Below are 18,686 nucleotides of genomic sequence, written 5' to 3' on the forward strand. Positions count from 1 at the left end.
TAGTGGAGCTTCTACATTAATTTTTATTTTTTAAAAAACCATGTTTTGCAAAATTTAAAATGAATATTAATTATTAAAGGACATTTTTTAGTATAGACCAGCGGTTCTCAATCGGTGCTCCGAGGAGCCCTTGGGGCTCAGTGTGCACTTCCCAGGGGCTCTGCGGCTAATAAAGGAAAACAAAATAAATCAGTAAATTTGATAGATAAATAAAAGAAAGAGGCCAACGGGGTTCCGCCATAAAAGTTTTACACAAAACAGTGCTCCGCAATAGAAATTATGTATTGAAAAAGCTCCGCGGGTGAAAAAAGGTTGAGAACTGCTGGTATAGACAATTCCTACAAACTGAAAGTTAATTTATCAAATGAACAAAGTATTGCTTTAAATCTTGACCTAGTGTAGAAGTCAAGCTGAATACTATATGCTGGTATGCACCACATAGTTTTCATAATTTCTTTACTATATTTTGCTTTTTAAAATAAAAAAAAACTGAATTCTCTCGTTCTGTAGAAAAGAATTCAGTGAATTTCTGTCACTGTTTAGAAAGTTCAAATCAATTGAAAATCTGATTTTTGTAACATGAAGCTCAAGACGTATGGAATTTGCAAGTATAAAAACATCTTCCTTGAGATGTCTATTCATTTTAATGTCTAATAATTTTTAACGAATTTATTACAAATGGTCGGGCCCCTGGTAATTTATACTTTTCGATGCGGTATTTATTAGTTTTTTGCTAAAACATTTTAAGCGGTGTCCAATGCATACCATTCAAGTATTTTCAAATACATATCTTGGTTTTTACGGCGTAATCACGTTATTTCATGAATGTCATTATAAATTATAACCTAGTTTTACTGTATGCTCATGTAGGAAAGAAAAAAAATCTGATGGCACAGACGCATTTTGATGGAGTTCGTATTATCTTATGAAAATTTCATAACAAATTATTTATAACAATAATTAATATTGTTTAATATCAATATTATTTACATATAAATACGGTATTATCAATTATTTCTTTAATTAATTCCTGAATTATTTTATTTCTTTCAGAATTTTTATTAAATATTATTTTTCTTTCATTAGTTTTGATTTTTCATTAGCTCTAAATTTTCATTTATTATGGAATTATTTTAATTTCGGAATTCATTATGGGACTCATTACTTTCGGAATTCATTATGGGACTCATTAATTTCGGAATTCATTATGGGACTCATTAATTTCGGAATTCATTATGGGACTCATTAATTTCGGAATTCATTATGGGACTCATTAATTTCGGAATTCATTATGGGATTCATTAATTTCTGAATTTTTACTGATATACCGAATTTCCACTAATTCTGTGATTGTTTGCAAATTTTGAATTGTCATTATTTGTTATCCATCCAGAATTTTCATTAAGTTTTAAAGAAAAAAATCTACTTTTATTCTTTTAATTAGCCTACGAAATAATTTTCATTAAATTTCTGAATATTCATTAATTTTAATGTTTCATAGATCGACGGAGGAATTATTTTTCGGAATCTTGAATTTTAATAATTAAAATTAAATCTGAGAATTAATTTCACTAATTCTGGTGTTTCATTAATCTACTTATTTTTCGTTAAATATGAATTTTCAGCAGTTTTGGAATTGTTTATTTATTTTAAATTGTGTTCAATACTTTCATTTGTTTTGACTTTTCACAAGTTCCTAATTTTCATTTATTATGGGATAATTTGCCATTAATTTCGGAATTTTCATTCATTCCAATTTCTATTAATTATATAATAAAATATACAATAATCTTTAATTTTATTAATGTGTGATTCATTCTAAATTTTGAATTTTCGTAAAGTCTAAATTTTCATAAATTTTTGTAAATCCAGCATTTTTATTAATTTTCGTAAATCTTGGATTTTCATTAATATTAATAAATCCTGAATTTTCAACAATTTTTATCCATCTTCAATTTTCATTAAATTATGTAAATCCACCTATAGTTCTTTTAAATTACGGAATAATTTTCCTATACTTCTGAATTTTTATTAATTATGATATTTATTAATCAAGGAATAATTTATCAGAAAAACCTGAATTTTCAGTAGTTTTTTAATTATTCATTATAATTTCGTATTCTCATCAATCCTGATTTTTTATTATTTTTTTGTGTTCACGTTTTAATATACGGTATTTTAATAGACATTTTTCTTCATTAACGAAATCGTTTCCTTCCGAAAACGCTCGTCAACTGGCTTGCATCCAGATTTCATAAATAACTACGTTCCAATATGCGAATCCCCTCGCTAAGCGTGGAGTGTGATGACGTCATCGCGCTCGGGTCCCGCCCGCTCTCGACGCTGCACGCGACTCAATTTGCTCTTAGCCTAACCTATGAACCCCTTCCCCCCCCCATGACCCCCCTTAGGAGTCGAATTTCAGAAAAAAACCTTCTTGGTGAGTTTTTACACCATTAAGTAAAAATACTGACCGGATTTCATATTCATATCTTCAGCGGTTTCGGCTCGGTGATGATGAATCGGTCAATCAGTGAGGACATGTTATTATATATGTTTAGATTATAGAGTAAACAATGTACATGGATCATTTATTTTATCTATTTTTAAATTATTTACGTTAAGAGAGGCTACTATAAAGCCCACTTCAGCGCCTCACACCATAGTGCGTGAAATAAGAAAGACCGGTCATGTTTCCAGTGGTGTAGATGCTAGCATGCTTTCCCGGTTTGCAAGTCGAGTCCCTGTGGAGACTAGCTGACTTTTCTTTCCGAGTTCTTCTCGGCTTAACACCCATAAAATATCTGTTTCCTTTAAATATTACGTCAATCGGAACTTTATTGAACGGAAACCTGTGTTTAACTGAAAAAAATCTTAGTCCCTTGCGATTCCGGTATATATAAAGACAGGTTTTACTGTATTTTTCGCTCATATTCGGATTATTTTACTAATTTTGAAACATGAAATTAGAACAAACTCAAAAAATAATGAAATTTTTCTACATATGGAATTTATCATTTTTATATCTAATATACTTGGAATAATATCATGAAAAATACATTCATTGAAATAAAAAATGCATATTTACCTTGGCAGATGAATGTATCGTAATACGACAGAAGGTTAGCTCGCTGTAACACTCGATACAACTGGAGCTCAGATTCGTTACTTGGTTGTGAAGTCATTACTACTAGATGGAGAATTTTGAATTAAAAAAATCATCAAGATGGTGTCATAATGTTGTGTGAACAAAATGTTTTTTTTAATCTAAAACCAAAATATATTATACGTAGTTATATTCAGTAAATGATACATGTTTTGAAATTGCACTTTTTTTGGAGGATTGGTTCATAGTGAAATGTTGATTTCTGATCTTGTTGATTTATTTGATTCTTGGTTGGACGGATTTACCTACGCGAGTTGAAATTGATCAAGGTAATGATAGTTTCTGGAAAGTTCGTGGCGGAAGACCCCCAAGGTTGAGCACGTTGATCGACTTGGTCCCAAAACTGGTTGATTTGGTTCAACCAGTTTTGGGACTGGCGAATTTTGGGATCATTTCGACTGTATCTTCCAATAATTTTTGGACATTTCAGGGAGACATGACATGTCGCATTACCATTCTGGAAGATTCTTTATGCTCCTGGGATGATAATCATTTTGTTATTCATGCACAGAATCTGCAATTATTAATTCATAGTCACAATGGTTGAAAGCCACTTCCAGAAGTGCTGTATAAGTAAGCTAGGCAATGCCTCTCTCACACCGTATTCATGGATAGAGTTTAACTTCAATCGCAGGTTAAAGGACTAGAGATCGGCAGGGAGTGGTGAAAATGTCGAATTTAACCAATCCGTTTTGATCTCTAATCCTTTAACCTGCAATTGCTATTAAACTTCATCGGTGAATATGGCCGTCAATGATCTATCCCAACAACTACTATCGCCAGTGTTGAAGCCCGTGCGTATAAGCATCCATGTATTTGTGATTCGCCGTAGGGAGGCGCTTTGGGAGAGGGGGGGGGATCGACCGCTCTGGGGAGGGTCGGTCTTTTCTTCTCTCTCTTACAGCACGCTCCTCAATAAGTCAAGTTTGGGTTTTCTCCTTGAGAGACACGCACGTACTTTACGGGGCCTCCGTTCGCCCATCTTAATTATTGTTTCTAAGCTGTTTTTAAGCAATTAAATAGTTATTATTGTTACTCCATAGTGGTGCGAACTTATATGACTCGATCCTCTGTCTCTGGTGAGAACTAGTTAGCTATTGAAAACAAACATACAGTCCACGAAAATACATTGGTCCATCGGAGCACCGGAAGTGGAGGAGCAGTATATATTCTAGAAACCTTGATTCAAACCACTATGGAGCGCATCACCGTTCTAAATAGGAAAAGAGGGACTATCAATGCGAAAGAAAAGCGTATTATGACGAAAGTCTCGCGTCTTGAAGGACAGCTAACTGATGATGCTGAACTGATGGACATCGTTCAAATTCGCAACAAATTGAGTAGTGACGCTGAAATCGCGGCTGACACCAGAAATCTACGAAACGACTTCTTTGAAGTGCTCAAGGACGAGGAGGTAGAAAAAGAGGAAGAACAACTCCTTCGTCTTGAGGACAGGATAGAAGGAATCAAGGTTCAACTAGATAGACTTCTCTTAGATGAGAAGTGAGCATAGGCTCAGAAACAATCATCTGAGAAGGCTCAAGGCAGGCGAGGGCTACAAATGAAACTCCCTGAGCTCCAGTTAGCCAAATTTTCTTGTTCATTCGAAGAGTGGAACACATTCAAGTGCCACTTTACTGCGGTCATCGGCAACAACGGGGGACTTTCGGATAGACAGAAACTGCTTTACCTACGATCATCGCTAGAAGGAGAGGCAAAACATGTTGAAACGCCAGATGAAGGCCTTGGAAATGAGATACGAAAACAAGCGATTCATAGTGAACAGCCACATCAATGCCATTATGTGTTTCTAGAGGCTAGAAAGAGAATCCTCGAGAGATCTCAGAAAGCTAGTGGATGAACTTTGCAAACATCTTAGAGCACTCAAGCTCGTCGGATTGGGGACCGACAAGCTCTCAGAGTCACTTCTGATAAACATCGTGCTTCAAAGGGTTGACAATGAAACAAGAAAGAGTTACGAAATGTCCTTATCTTCCAATGAAGTGCCTGAGTGGAAGGACTTTCTAGAAGTTGTCGCAACAAATAAATCGTTTGGAAAATAGTAAATCTCGTCACATCAAGGGGTGTTTGAAAGCCCTTAATCCGTTTATTGATGACAAAAACCTTCTTCGCGTCGGAGGGCGACTCCTCAATTCAAATCATTCTTCCAGCGAAGAATAAGTTAACTGTTCTAATTTTTGAATTTTTCCATAAAAAGTACCATCACATCGGGCCGCAAACATTGCTGTATTATGTGAGACAAAGATTTTGGCCGATTAATGGAAGGAATTTGGCCAGAAAGGTCGTTCACAATTGTGTTGCGTGTGTAAAACAGAAACCAGTGGTGGTAGAGCAGTTGATGGGAAACCCTCCACCGGAAAGGGTTAATATGAGCCCACCATTCACCAACACCGGCGTAGATTTCTGTGGTCCTTTCTTAGTTAAGTATAGGTTTCAGAGAAAAGGTGCTCTTCATAAGGTTTATGTGGCAATATTTGTGTGCATGGCCACCAAGGCTGTTCATATTGAGATGGTTTGTGATCTAACATCAGAAGCATTTGTGTCAACTCTAAAGAGATTCTTTGCCCGACGTGGCAAATGCAAAACACTATTTTCGGACAATGCCACAAATTTCGTCGGCGCCCAACGGAAAATAACGAGACTTCACAACCTGGTGAAGCTCCCAGACGACACGTTGGGAAATTTTCTCGTCTCAGATGGAATACGTTGGAGATTCCTCCCACCCAGGGCCCCACATTTCGGTGAGTTATGGGAGGCTGGAGTCAAATCATTCAAATATCATTTGAGGAGGGCAGTGAGAAACTCTCATTTCACCTATGAGGAATTCACGACAGTTATTACCGAAATTGAAGTTATCCTCAACTCTCGTCCCCACCCCAATTTCATCGGATATCAATGATTTTGAAGCCTTGATTCCTGGGCATTTCCTAATTGGGCGCCCTATAAATGCTATGCCAGAACCTGAGCTTATCGGTGTTCCCGAGAATAGACTTTCTAGGTGGCAAAGAGTGGAAGGGTTACTCAGTTGATCTGGAAAAGGTGGAGATCTGACTACCTAAGTCATTTCCAGCAACGCAACAAGTGGCAATTTGTGAAGGACAATGTCAAGCCAGGAATGATGGTCATCTTGAAGGAGGACAACCTTCCCAAGTGCAATTGGATCCTTGGGAGAATACTAGATGTAATCCCTGGACGCGATGGCTGCATCAGAGTAGCTAACGTGCGTACGGCCCAAGGCACAGTCAAAAGACTTGTTTCTAAACTGTGCATTCTTCCAACACCCCCTAAGAAAGAGGGGTAGTTGGGAGCTCTTCTTTAGGGGGTGTTGATTCTTCCTGTATTTATCAGCACCAATTGTTAGACAGTGACCAATTGGAATTACTTGTGTACATATTGCAAACATTTATTTACTTTATTGTGTACTTCGCATTGATTCGTATTTACCTTTAAATTGCATATGCCATATGCTTACATAATTTGAATTCATCTGCAACTTATGTCGTTTGTAAATTGTTAGTATGTTTAGTATGACAATCGTTAGTATGTTTAGTATGATAAATCATTAGTTTGTTCAGTAGGATAAATCGTTAGTGTGTTGTACAGTTCAAGTTAGAGATACGTAACTTGTGTGAATATTTTAAAATATTGCAATATTTCAAGGCCGGGCGGAATGTTAAAGCCCGTGCGTATAAGCATCCATGTATTTGTGATTCGCCGTAGGGGGGGGGGGCACTGTGGGAGAGAGTGAGGGGATCGACCTCCCCGGGGAGAGTCGGTCTTTTCTTCTCTCTCAGCGCGCTCCTCAATAAGTCAAGTTTGGGTTCTCTTCTTGAGAGACACGCACGTACTTTACGGGGCCTCCGTTCGCCCATCTTAATGATTGTTTCTAAGCTGTTTTTAAGCAATTAAATAGTTATTATTGTTACTCCATAGTGGTGCGAACTTATATGATTCGATTCTCTGTCTCTGGTGAGAACTAGTTAGCTATTGAAAACAAGCATACGGAAACAAGTCCACGAAAATACAGCCAGCAAGTTCTTCCAGTAATGATCACAAAGTCTGGTTCTCGCAGATTTTTCGCAGGTATAGTATTTGTCAACAGCAGCCACCAATTTCATGTGTTATAAAATTGTGTGCAGTGATCATGCAGCCCCCCCCCCCTTCCACTTGGAACCACATTATAAAACAACGCTCATTCTCAGCCGACGTTTAAGATTTCTCATAAATTTTCGCTTGGTGGTACGATGTTTTAGTTTCGGTTATAAGCAGTGGAGTTATTTGATCTAGTTTGGGCACACCTCAACGGCAACAGCACATGGTCATCTCACAAAGTGCCCAATGTCAGAGATACCGTGATCTGATACAGGGAATCTCCAACAACCAACTTTTTTTACGTAGTACTAATTTTGGTATAGTTTTGATCATAATTCATTAATATCTATATGTAGTTGAATACAAAATTTTAACCCGACTTACGCGAATTGTACTTATGCGGGCATAGTCAATTCCCACTTAACCAAAAAATAATAGCGAATGGGCCATCCATCTTTTAGCAAAAATCAAGATTACCGCTAAGTGATGTCTTGGAAAAAGCCAGGATAAGGGACAACAATTGAGAATATAGTGATTATTCTGACAGCACACTTCTGCTCAAATATGGTGGATGAATCAGAATAGGGTCTCGAGGAGTTACAACCCCACCTCTCGCGTAACTTTGAAGTCTACATTGCCGTACTTATTCATATATCTCATGATGCCGAAAAAGATTACCAATATTATACAATCCAGTCTGTGAATTAGATGGCACTTTCAATAATTACAAATTTGTGAAATTGAATTCTTATTAAAGGAAGAGTGTGCTGTAGGTAAACTCATTCATGTCAAATTCATTTTCTCTGAAAACAGATTGTGTATTTTCGAATGATTCTTGCAAAAATTTTTTATAATTTATAAAATATTCATCATGACGTCATATCTGAATACTTTTTTGATGTAAAATACGTCTAAAGCCGGTATTACACTGTAAAATTTTGATAAAAATCCTTTCAAAGAACATGAAAAATTCAGCCAATAAGCTTATCGGTTGCATTTGCTCGAATGTAACCTATGAGTTTTATTAGTTTGATTTTTTAAGAGGGATTTATAATAAGTATCATGTCAAGTTTGATAAGTATAAGTTTTACAAGAGGGATTTTATAAAACTTTTATAATGTAATACCGGCCTGAAGCCGGGATTGCACTATAAAAGTTTGATAAAAGTTATTTTATAAAACTTTAAAAATGCAGCCAATAAGACTATCGGTTGCATTTGCGCGAATATAACCGGTACTATTATAGGTTGAATCTTTCAAGTTTCATAAAATAACTTTTATCAAACTTTTATAAAACTGGAAAAATGCAACCAAGGCCGGTATTACACTATAAAAGTTCTTTGTCAAAGATAATTTATAAAATAAGTTTGACAAAAACATTTGATAGTGTAATGGGCAACTTCGATAAAAAACGCTCTTTATCAAAGTTTCTTTTACCAAAGTCAGCCTCCTCATCCAATATTTGAAAAAAGATTAATGTTGTTGCTTTCTATGCTGCAGTTTCAATTGCTCAAGTTTATATACTATGTACTTTGCGATTTGATAAAGTAATTCAAAAATGAGTGGTAGGTATCAATTGGATATCCAAGTTTTCGTCTCGATGAACTGAATCAGTTCAAACGATTTGAACGGTATAAAAAAGTATAAAAATGATTTTAAATAAACTAAAGAAAAAAATATTTTTTTTTACTTCCATCACATACTGAAGTTAGTGGGAGCTACAAAGACCTAAATTCCCTATGTGAATAGCAGATTTGAATTTCTCTAGCTGAATGGAAAAAACAGAAACAAACGCGTTTGAATGCTTATCGGTTGTAACGAATTTAATTCCGTCCTAATGAACCTGCAATACAATAATAAAATAATGTTGAAAATATCGTTATAACGAATGGGCATATTTATATCTATGGGATATAAGGGGTCATCTTCAAGTAAAACGTCACCAATCGTGAGGGGGTTCGCATTTGCTGACTTTCAATGACAAGGTGGAGGGGGTGTTCAAATGATTGTGTGAGCAATAGAGGTAGGGAAACATGAAATTGGGTATATGTTGGGCTGGTATATATGAAATTTTGGTATATATATTTGTTTGGTAGATATATGAAGTGATAAATACTGTACTTTCGGAAATCATATATGTAAATTGGAAGGCCTTTTATTCATTGCCATCTTACCACATGGGCCCACCCGGACACGGCCCGGGGCCTCACAGAAATGGAATGTGGTTGAATTTCCGAGAATTGACCACGTAGGGCCTCAAAAAAATAATTTGGCCCGGGCGCCCATGATGCTCTTAAGACGGCCCTGCTTATACTTCTGGTATATTTGTAATCAGGTAATGGTGCCCCAGAACACCACTCGGCCTGGGGGCCTGCCTCACGATGCTCTTAAGTTTTACAGACATGGGTTATAGCTAGGACGGGGCAGGGTCATGGAGTCCGCAAATTTTAGGGGGCGAGGTTGTTTCCAAGGTTTTCTTTGGGAAGCCACACACTGGTGGATCGATTTTTGTTTCAATGGATTAAGTTCCATAAAATCAAAAGTTGTATTTCAAGAAAAAAGGCCGAACCTGAAATACTACCGTACTATTGCGAAAATCGGCTTCAGGTGTACAAAACATCATACGCCCGACCCATCCATTAGGATATACGGTCACTGTAGATCAGACGTCGAGAGAGCAATCCTTAGCGGATTAACTGAGCGAATGGAATCAATAAAATTCCCTTTTTTTTTTTTCTTTTTCTTTTTTTTCGGCTCCCAAATTGGTAAAACGTGTTAGTGCGGGGTGATATTCCCCAGGCGCCAAGCCACCAATCAGCCAATACTGGTGCTTAATCGCCTATAAACAGCATATCTCAATAGGCAATAAATAAACATCGTCCCAGAGAACCAACTCATCAGTGGGACTATGTTAAAACAGTGATACAATCATTTTCACTATCAAAAATTATAATTGGTTCCAAGTTGATAAAATTCCCTGTTAATTCTAGGTCAGACTTATGTAACCCATAAAATCGTTACTATTTATGATCAACAATTGGAATCTAACCTGGTTGGCAATGTTCTATTATCATGTATTATTATGTCTCTCCAAACAATTAAGAACAAGGTGTTACAAACTATCCAACACAACCACACATTCTCAGACAAGTTGCGGGACGGTTAATTATACTAAGGATCTCCACATACCAGATATATGATCGATCTATCAAAGACCTTGCATCAGTTTGTAGGGTCAGAATAGGGCAAAAACCCATTTTCTTTCCCAAAGACTACCCATAAGGGGCAACAAGGTATTAGTGGTTATTTATACCATTTCACCAGCGATCCTTTCAAAGGTCTTTACATGTTATAAACATATCCTGTGTTATACATATTTGCATATTATATCATAGATCATACAGACACAATTCTCAAAGACAATGATGACATGGTCGCAACAAATCCATTCAGTATTCAAATATGTAGTCGCAATAGTTGTTTTACAACCATTGCTATCTAAACATTCTTTTGTTAGATGTTAAAAGCACAAATATTATTTACCTTATATAGTTCACACATTAAATTTATAAATACAATCATCCGTTAGTTTCTATCTGTGTGCATTAAAAATATCCATTAATCATCTTCCGACATTCATCTACTGGCGGTTCTACCATTCCTTGTTACCTTAGTAATCTTTTACCAATCAATCATGTTTCTTACCAAAGAAATACAAGTTATTGTCAATGCTCACAAAATGTTTTACATATATTACATCCTTCAAAACACACATATTTTCTTTCCCAGAAAGTCGTTACCACAATACCTAAGTCATTTAAATAACGATTCCATCAGTTCAATTATCATTTTACAGTAATTACTGCTAAATATTATTATTATTCAAATTATTGAAATTATAAAATTCTACAAAATTACAAAATGTAAAAAAATTATTATCGAGAGAACAATTGTCAATCACATTACTATTCACAGACATTTGTCACAGAGCAAACAGACATCTTGATCCTCTATATATACCATCCATACTGTCCCACCCCTCTCCCTCTTCCTTACTCGAGCTGCTCCTGAATCTTCCATGATCGTGTCCAGTCACTTTTATTATTTGCGAATCGATCACACAAGTGATCATTGATTCTTTAATGATTCTGGTCAGTAATTCTTTTATTCTTCTGTTTTTCAACAAAATTTTCAGTTCCAGGTCTCTCATGTTTCTAGGAATTGTCTTCTCTCTCTCCTCTTTCCAGTATTGACACTCGTAAATATAGTGTCTTCTTCGTGTATTTGTGTCTCCACAAAATACACATAAGCTACTTCTCCCATGGTGCCAACCTTGGTAATAACCAAGTGCACCATGTTCTGTTAAGAGTTGATTAATGTAAAAGTCGCCCAGTGTTCTTTTCGTTCCAACCCCTGGATAAATTGCATATACAGAGCGTCCTTTTGTTGTTGTGTCCCATTTCCTTTGCCATTCCCTGATGTTTTCCTTCTTCAGTTTAGTCTTGATCTGTGCTTTACTATATTTGGTTGCAAGATCAATTTGGCCATGTAGTGTTCCAGATTTTGCCAATTTGTCCACATATTCGTTATGTTTGTTACCCGTGTGGGCCTTGACCTAATGCAAATTTATTACCCTTTGGAGACATATCTCTTTAATTATTTTAGTTTCTTCTTCATACCTGTCTGGTCTTTTTAACGTATTCAGACACGACATGGAGTCGGTATAAAGGTCTACTTCTTCGATTCTCATCGATTCTATTCTTTCCAAAGCCATTTTAATTGCTAATAATTCAGCTCTATACACCGTGGTGTTATCTGATAGTCGTTTTACTTCTTCCTCAAATATTATACAATCTTTAAGGATTACAAAAGCGCAAGCAGTTCTCTCCTCCATTCTCGAGCCATCCGTGAATACTTCCCATCCTTGTTCTCTATTAATCTTACTATCCCATGTTAAGCTTCGCATTTTCCATGGCTCTTCAAAGTCAATTGGCCCGTGATAAATGTCATTAGGGGATATTTCTTCTCCATGTACCCGAATATTTTCTCGTCGCGTATACAACAAAAAAAATTTCTTATTACTTTGTGCTATTAAATACAATGGTATACATCCTGCTAGTACTTCTAAAGCATCGTCCGATACGGATTTATAGCACTTTGTAATTGCCAATAGTGGTTTTCTTTGTATTTGGGTTAGTTTAGTTTTCAGGTATAGCGGATCTCGATACCAGATTTCGCAACCATATAATATGGTTTTTTGAATACAAGTTAGATATATTTCCTTCATAATCTTTGGGGATATACCCCAATCATTTGAGATTATTCTTCTAATTTTGTATGTCATTCCAATGACCTTTTTGTGTACCTCCCTTAGGTGACCAGTGAAGTTCATGTTATAATCAAGTCTTATTCCGAGGTATCTGATGTTATTGCTATATTGCAGTCTACGTCCATGCATATAAATTGGTGGCTTTCTCTCCACCTCTTTACCATATTTGAATATGCAATAGTTACTCTTTTCATAATTTATTTCGAGTTGGTATTTTATTGTCCATCGATATATCCTTTCAAGAATATCCTCACTGTATCGCTGAAAAGAGCTATAATTTTTTGAAGTTATTGTTACCACTAGGTCATCTGCAAAAGCCTGAATTGTTTCTTGTTCGTTCAGTTCCATTTGTAATAGTTCATTTATATATAGTGACCACAATATCGGTCCCATGGACGATCCCTGTGGGACCCCCATATTGTAGTGATGTATAGTTCCATTGGTCTCATTTAATATACTTCTGTTACTCAAGAAGTCCATTATTACACCTCTTGAGTATTTATCAAGACCCATATTCGTAAGTATATATCCAGTTTGTTCTGTCGAGACACTGTTGAAGGCATTTTTCATATCTAGTCCAATGACACAAGTGTAATTCGGTTTACCTTTTTGTTCAATGTTGGTCATTATGGTTCCTACCAATTGATCTAGTGCCAAGAGCGCGTTCCTTCCTCTTCTGAATCCAAATTGTTTCTCTGAAGTTAAACCATGTTTTTCTAAAAAGCAGATCAATCTATTCGTTATAATTTTATCATATAGTTTCCCCCAAACTGGAAGCAAGCATATAGGTCTATATGATCCCGGTAATCTGCTATCTTTGTCTTCCTTGGGTATAAATGCTACTCTTGCCCTTTTCCAGACTGTTGGGAAGGACCCCTCCTCAAGACACTTATTATATATGTCTTTAAACCATGTTTCATTCGATATGAACAGTTCTTCCACTATTCCGGCTGTGATCCCATCCGGACCTGGAGCCTTGCCTTTTCCAGTTTGCTGCAAGGCCAGCTTGATCTCTTCAAGCGTAATCTCATGAAACTCTTCTTCATTGTTTGCTTCATTTAAAGAAGTTCCCATATTATATTCCATGTTCTCTACGATTCTAAAGTGATGTCTAATTAAGGTTGTAACTGTATCTTCATAGTTGTTAGTCAGGCCCCCATCAGGTTTAAATATTCCTCTCCTGGCGGTGTTTCTCTCCAGTTTGTTATGGATTATTCTATCTTTTACTCCATGAGAGTCTTTTTCCGTTAGCCTTCCCAGATATCCTCGAAAGTTCTCTATTTTTTCCTTACGTAGCATGCTCCTATACCTACTCCTCTCAATGATAAACCTCTGTTTTTTCAACCGCCGTAATTCATCATCTCTTTCCTTTTGGTGTAGTCTCCGAAGAGCCCTTACATAACTTCTCTGCACCTGCAGTCTATCATTCCACCACGGTGCGTCCTTCTTTATCCTTGTCCATTTTTTCCTACAAGTCCTAGCCAATCCATAGATTTCCCCCTGCAGTCGCTCAATCAATACGTTCATGTCTATATTATTACTTGGCTTATTCTCATCTTTTCTAGTTAATTCGTAGAGACCCGATCGCAGTTTTAATAAATCGAGTTCTCCAATTTTTAAATTTTTCTTTATGTAATTTCTAGTCAGGCCCGTTGTAATTTCATAGGGTGATAATCATGTGGTCACTCAGGGTTACCTGGTCCAACACCTTCCATTCCACGATTTTTTTTCCATTCATGTTCTTTATTATTGTCAGATCTATCCAACTTTCACCTCTGGTACTTCGGAAAGTCGGCAGACTGTTTTGGTCATTAAAAACTATGAGTCCTAACTGGTTTATCAATTCTTCCACCGCTTCCCCTCTAGGGTCTGTTGGTCTTGGGCTCCACATAGGGGATTTTGCATTAAAATCGCCATTTATGATGATCTCTGATTGATCATAGTTATATATAATTGTTCTAATGACATTTAGGTAAATATGTATGTCCGTGGTGGGGTCACAGTAGACAGAGATAAAAACAAGTGATCTCATGTTATCCCTCATCTCTATAGCCACCAGATTTGCATCACTCCTCACCACGAAAACATTTTCTGTCAAGTTGTACAATAAAATTCCCGCTCTAGGAGTTGAGCTTGCGCTCACAATTTCTATTTCTTCATCGAAGCCATTTATTTTATTGTCGAGTATATATGGGTCATTTATGCTCACTAATTTCAATCCTTGTGAGATTATGTCTCTATTAAGTTGGTCTGTTGCTGCAATACAGTGATTCAAGTTCAAGTGACCACACTTTATCTTCATTTCCGGTGTGTTAGGCATAGTCTATGCGTTCTCTTAATCTCTGGGTCTCTTTAATATATGTTGGACAATTCCTATCTCTTACTGGGTGATTACTATCGATCTTTGTACCTAATTTGTCGTTCTGTCTTTTGCAGTTGCAGCAGGTTTCTTCTGTTGTACATTTGTCTCTTTTATGGTCTGTTCCACCACAGTTGTCACACCTTTCTAGTCCTCGACAGTACTTGCTTATGTGTCCAAACGCTAAACAGCGAAAGCAGTGTTGTATTCTCAAGTATTCCCTGCATGTCACTGAGGTCCATCCCAGGAAAACCCTATTCATATTAGTTAGGGTTCGAAAATTTCCCGGATCCATTTCTACTATCCAATTAGATGTACCGTCTCTGTTTCTGTTTGGATAACTATATTTAACGTTGATCACTGCATCCTCCTTTAAGTCATTTTGTGTTTTAATACACTGTGTTATATTCGATTCATTAATGGTGTTGTCCACCCCATAAATTATCAGTTGGGGTTTCTTACGCTGGGGTTTCGTACACGTATATTTTTCTGTAAGTACATCCTGTCTGGAGAAGTGGTCTATTAATCTATCAATATCATTGTCTTTTGTTAACTCCACAAACATGCCTCCTTTCTTAGTCGTCCATGTCTGTTTTATAGGCATCTTTAGGTCCTGAAGTTTGAGATTTTCTCTTATAACGTTTCTCGTAAATTCTGGTGTCACATCCTCTTTTGGTGAGAGGTTTATCAGGTGTCTAGTTGTAGTTGTGGGTTTGCTTTTGGTTCCTATATTTTTTACTTTCTGAATGCCCTTTTCTGCGTCTCCGTCCTTAACCTTATCTGCGTAAGTTTTCCCAAACTGGCTTTGAACATTCCTCTTTAATTCGTCAAAGTCTTTTCTCAATCTATTTGTTTCAACACTTTGTTAGCATATTGTTGATTCTAGTCTCATTTCTCTAAGCCAAGAGCTGAGCATTTCCTGTTGCCTTTCCACCAGGTCGTTGACCAATTTGAGTTGTGCCGCTGTTTTGCTGGCTCCACCCTGCCTTGATTTCTCAATTTTTGTAATTAGGTTACTCAGTATATCCTTTACCCTAAGTTGGCATGTTTCCATTTTCCTACCAATGGTGTCTGTCGCCTCAATTTCATCGGTTTGACACTGACTGTCGTTCATTTTAACGTTTTGCCCCTATCTCTGAACAATGTCCCGTATTTTGTCCTGCTTAAATTTTTTTTTTTGTCAGATATGGTCAAACGTAATTGTGTTCTCTGGGACCTAAGCTCTCATATAAGCGCATGTCTCGATATTTCAATTTTAGAATATGGTCAACAATTTTCTCTGTCACTATATCGATATTCCTCGACCAAGTGTTTGTTTACAAACAATGGATGTAAACAAAGGGACATCAATTCTTACTAATATCAATAATTCAGTTCCATATGCTTAACAATAGATATTAATCGATTCCTTGACTCACCGGTCTGCGCTTGACACCTGGCGCTTCTGTGGACCCCTGAACTAGGGGGTAAGCCCGATGGTATGGCTTTCCACGTCACACAACACACTTCTTCACGAGGTCTACGCCCCGTTGCACTAATTTCCAATTATCCTAAATATGGATGGTTTTCATTCGCTGAAACTCTCACGTATCACTCTTGTGCTGTTCACGAACACTAATAATTCATAATCCTGAATAATTACCAGTATTTTCACAAAAAAAACAACTATCCTCAGGAGCTCAGAAATCACGTACGCATTATATATGACATGATATATATGTTTCAGGCTTCAGGTGTGTTCTGTCAACGTTATAGCTGGATGGCTATCTCTAGCTTTAGATATAACGCTGGTTCTGTTCATTCCCAGAACCATTCGAAGAAGGATCGACATAACTACAGGTTTGTGTCAAAGGTTCTCAGTCTTTGTAATCCCTGCACCACAGTGGTCATCGGCTGAAGTTGGTTTTCAACTTCGAGGCGTGAATGTGAGTCGAGCTCACATTAAAAGTCTCGCCACTGAGAGCAACAGGCCTACAACGGTTCAAATATTCAGTCTCATTACGGTTCACTCCCAATTTAAAATATTGATGTCAGCACTGCAATATCGGGCACAACACCTTATACGCACTGAGACTGTAAGGCACACACTCACAATCCCGGTACAACTCATTCGGTAGCAAATTCCCCCATGGCGATAGACCGGAGTTGTTCTCGGTTTGAAAGAAAGTCTTTGTAAACGTCAGAACTATTGAAATATCGGTGACAGTTCGACGGACCACTAACATCCGTGATTTTTAAAATTTTTGCCTTCCATTTCACCGCAGAATACTTCAAGTAGCACTTCAAAGCACTGAACAAATCAATATAGACAGCTCGCCTCTGGTAAAGGTTTGTGAATACCCTAGAAGCTGCGACTAACATTTTGAGAAACACTGATTTGCAGTGAACGGGTATTAATTCAAACCCCCTGCGTGAATATCTTTAAGGTTTGTCACGTACATAAATAATTTTAATTTTCTTAAATTTTCAAGTAATTAATTAACAGGTGGTCCTCGTACAGACCCATCGCGAATAGGTCGAGTAGTTTTTCTCATTAAACTCGAATAATTATGGTGTATCGGTTTTCACGAATATCGGAAAAGTCGAATGTTTTCACGACTTGGGAATATTCGGGCTCGACTGTTTACGCATGACATCACTGGATTTGTTGGTTATACATATTGATGATACATTTATTTCATTATCATCCGAGATGGTTGAAAGCGAACCAATACATAACGTGAGGTGTAAAATCTTTTATCAAACATTGCTTCATCACCAATGTTTGATAAAAGAGTTGCGCTGATGCACTTCCATCCTGCACAGTGACGTATTAACTCTTCAAAAACCTGTTCTTTCTCCTTCTCTTCTCACTTGCCACTCCCTTCTCTCTCTGGGGAGAAAAAAAGATTCTCTTTTCCACGCGGTGTGTATATCTTGGATTGAACATTAAATCATCAACATTAAATGTGATAGAAAATCGGGAACGTTACTAGCCTGGGACAACTGGGGCACTGTGTCTCAGGGCTCCGAGCTAAATACAGCCCACAAATATTTACACTAACCAGGGGTCTGTTCATCCAAAATTTGGGTCCGTTTTCCGGACCCTTCACAAAATTCCGGATCAGAAAAACGAACCCTTCACGAAATAAAAAAAATAATGAATCCATAAATTTGAAATTTCATTTCTTTTGCGATAGATCAACTAAACTGCTCAAAACAATTAGGGGAGCACATGGTTTTAACAAAATTACGCAAAGATGTATACCGATAAGTAACATAAAATGAATCATCCATAATTTAAAGCCTAGCAGGAAACGGAAGAAGAAAACTTCATATGCAAATCAAAGTTCATGCCGTCAGAAACCAGAAAAAGGAAATAAGGGCAGAAATCGGGATGTTCCAGAAACGTCTGTTTTACTGCCGTAACTGTGAAATTCGATTGCGCAGTATTTTTTTTTGAGACAAGGTGACTTGAGGATGTCTCAACAACGTGATTTACCGGAATCCATGGCATGGCGTGTTATAGGCAGACTGGAATCCGGGCAAACACAACGTAGTGTCGCGGACGCTGTTGGAGTCGCCAGAAGTGTTGTTGCAAGGCTGTGGAATCGATTCCAAGAAACAGGAAATGTTAGACGTCGATCAGGACAAGGTCGGCCACGCGCAACTACAGCAACTGATGACCGGTATATACGGTTAACAGCCCGTCGAAACAGAACAGAGAATGCTACGCAGCTG

General features: G+C 37.2%; 1 protein-coding gene across 4 annotated transcripts in view; it reads right to left on the reverse strand.

Annotated features, from left to right (window-relative positions):
• LOC149080464 (NGFI-A-binding protein 1-like) overlaps positions 1-18,686 on the reverse strand; it is a 567,589-nt gene that overhangs the window by 385,847 nt on the left and 163,056 nt on the right. For 3 of the 4 annotated variants that reach the window (XM_089239574.1, XM_089239577.1, XM_089239576.1), the window contains one exon: positions 3,089-3,190. In XM_089239574.1, coding sequence (XP_089095700.1) covers positions 3,089-3,190 — 102 coding nt within the window. The remainder of the gene's footprint in view (positions 1-3,088; positions 3,191-18,686) is intronic. The other variant, XM_089239575.1, reaches the window with a different exon arrangement.

This window comes from Pholcus phalangioides, unplaced genomic scaffold (genome assembly GCF_987345545.1).
Source record: "Pholcus phalangioides strain wild (caught in Gottingen) unplaced genomic scaffold, Ppha-v1.0 ptg000011l_1, whole genome shotgun sequence".
Classification (NCBI taxonomy): Eukaryota; Metazoa; Arthropoda; class Arachnida; order Araneae; family Pholcidae; genus Pholcus; species Pholcus phalangioides.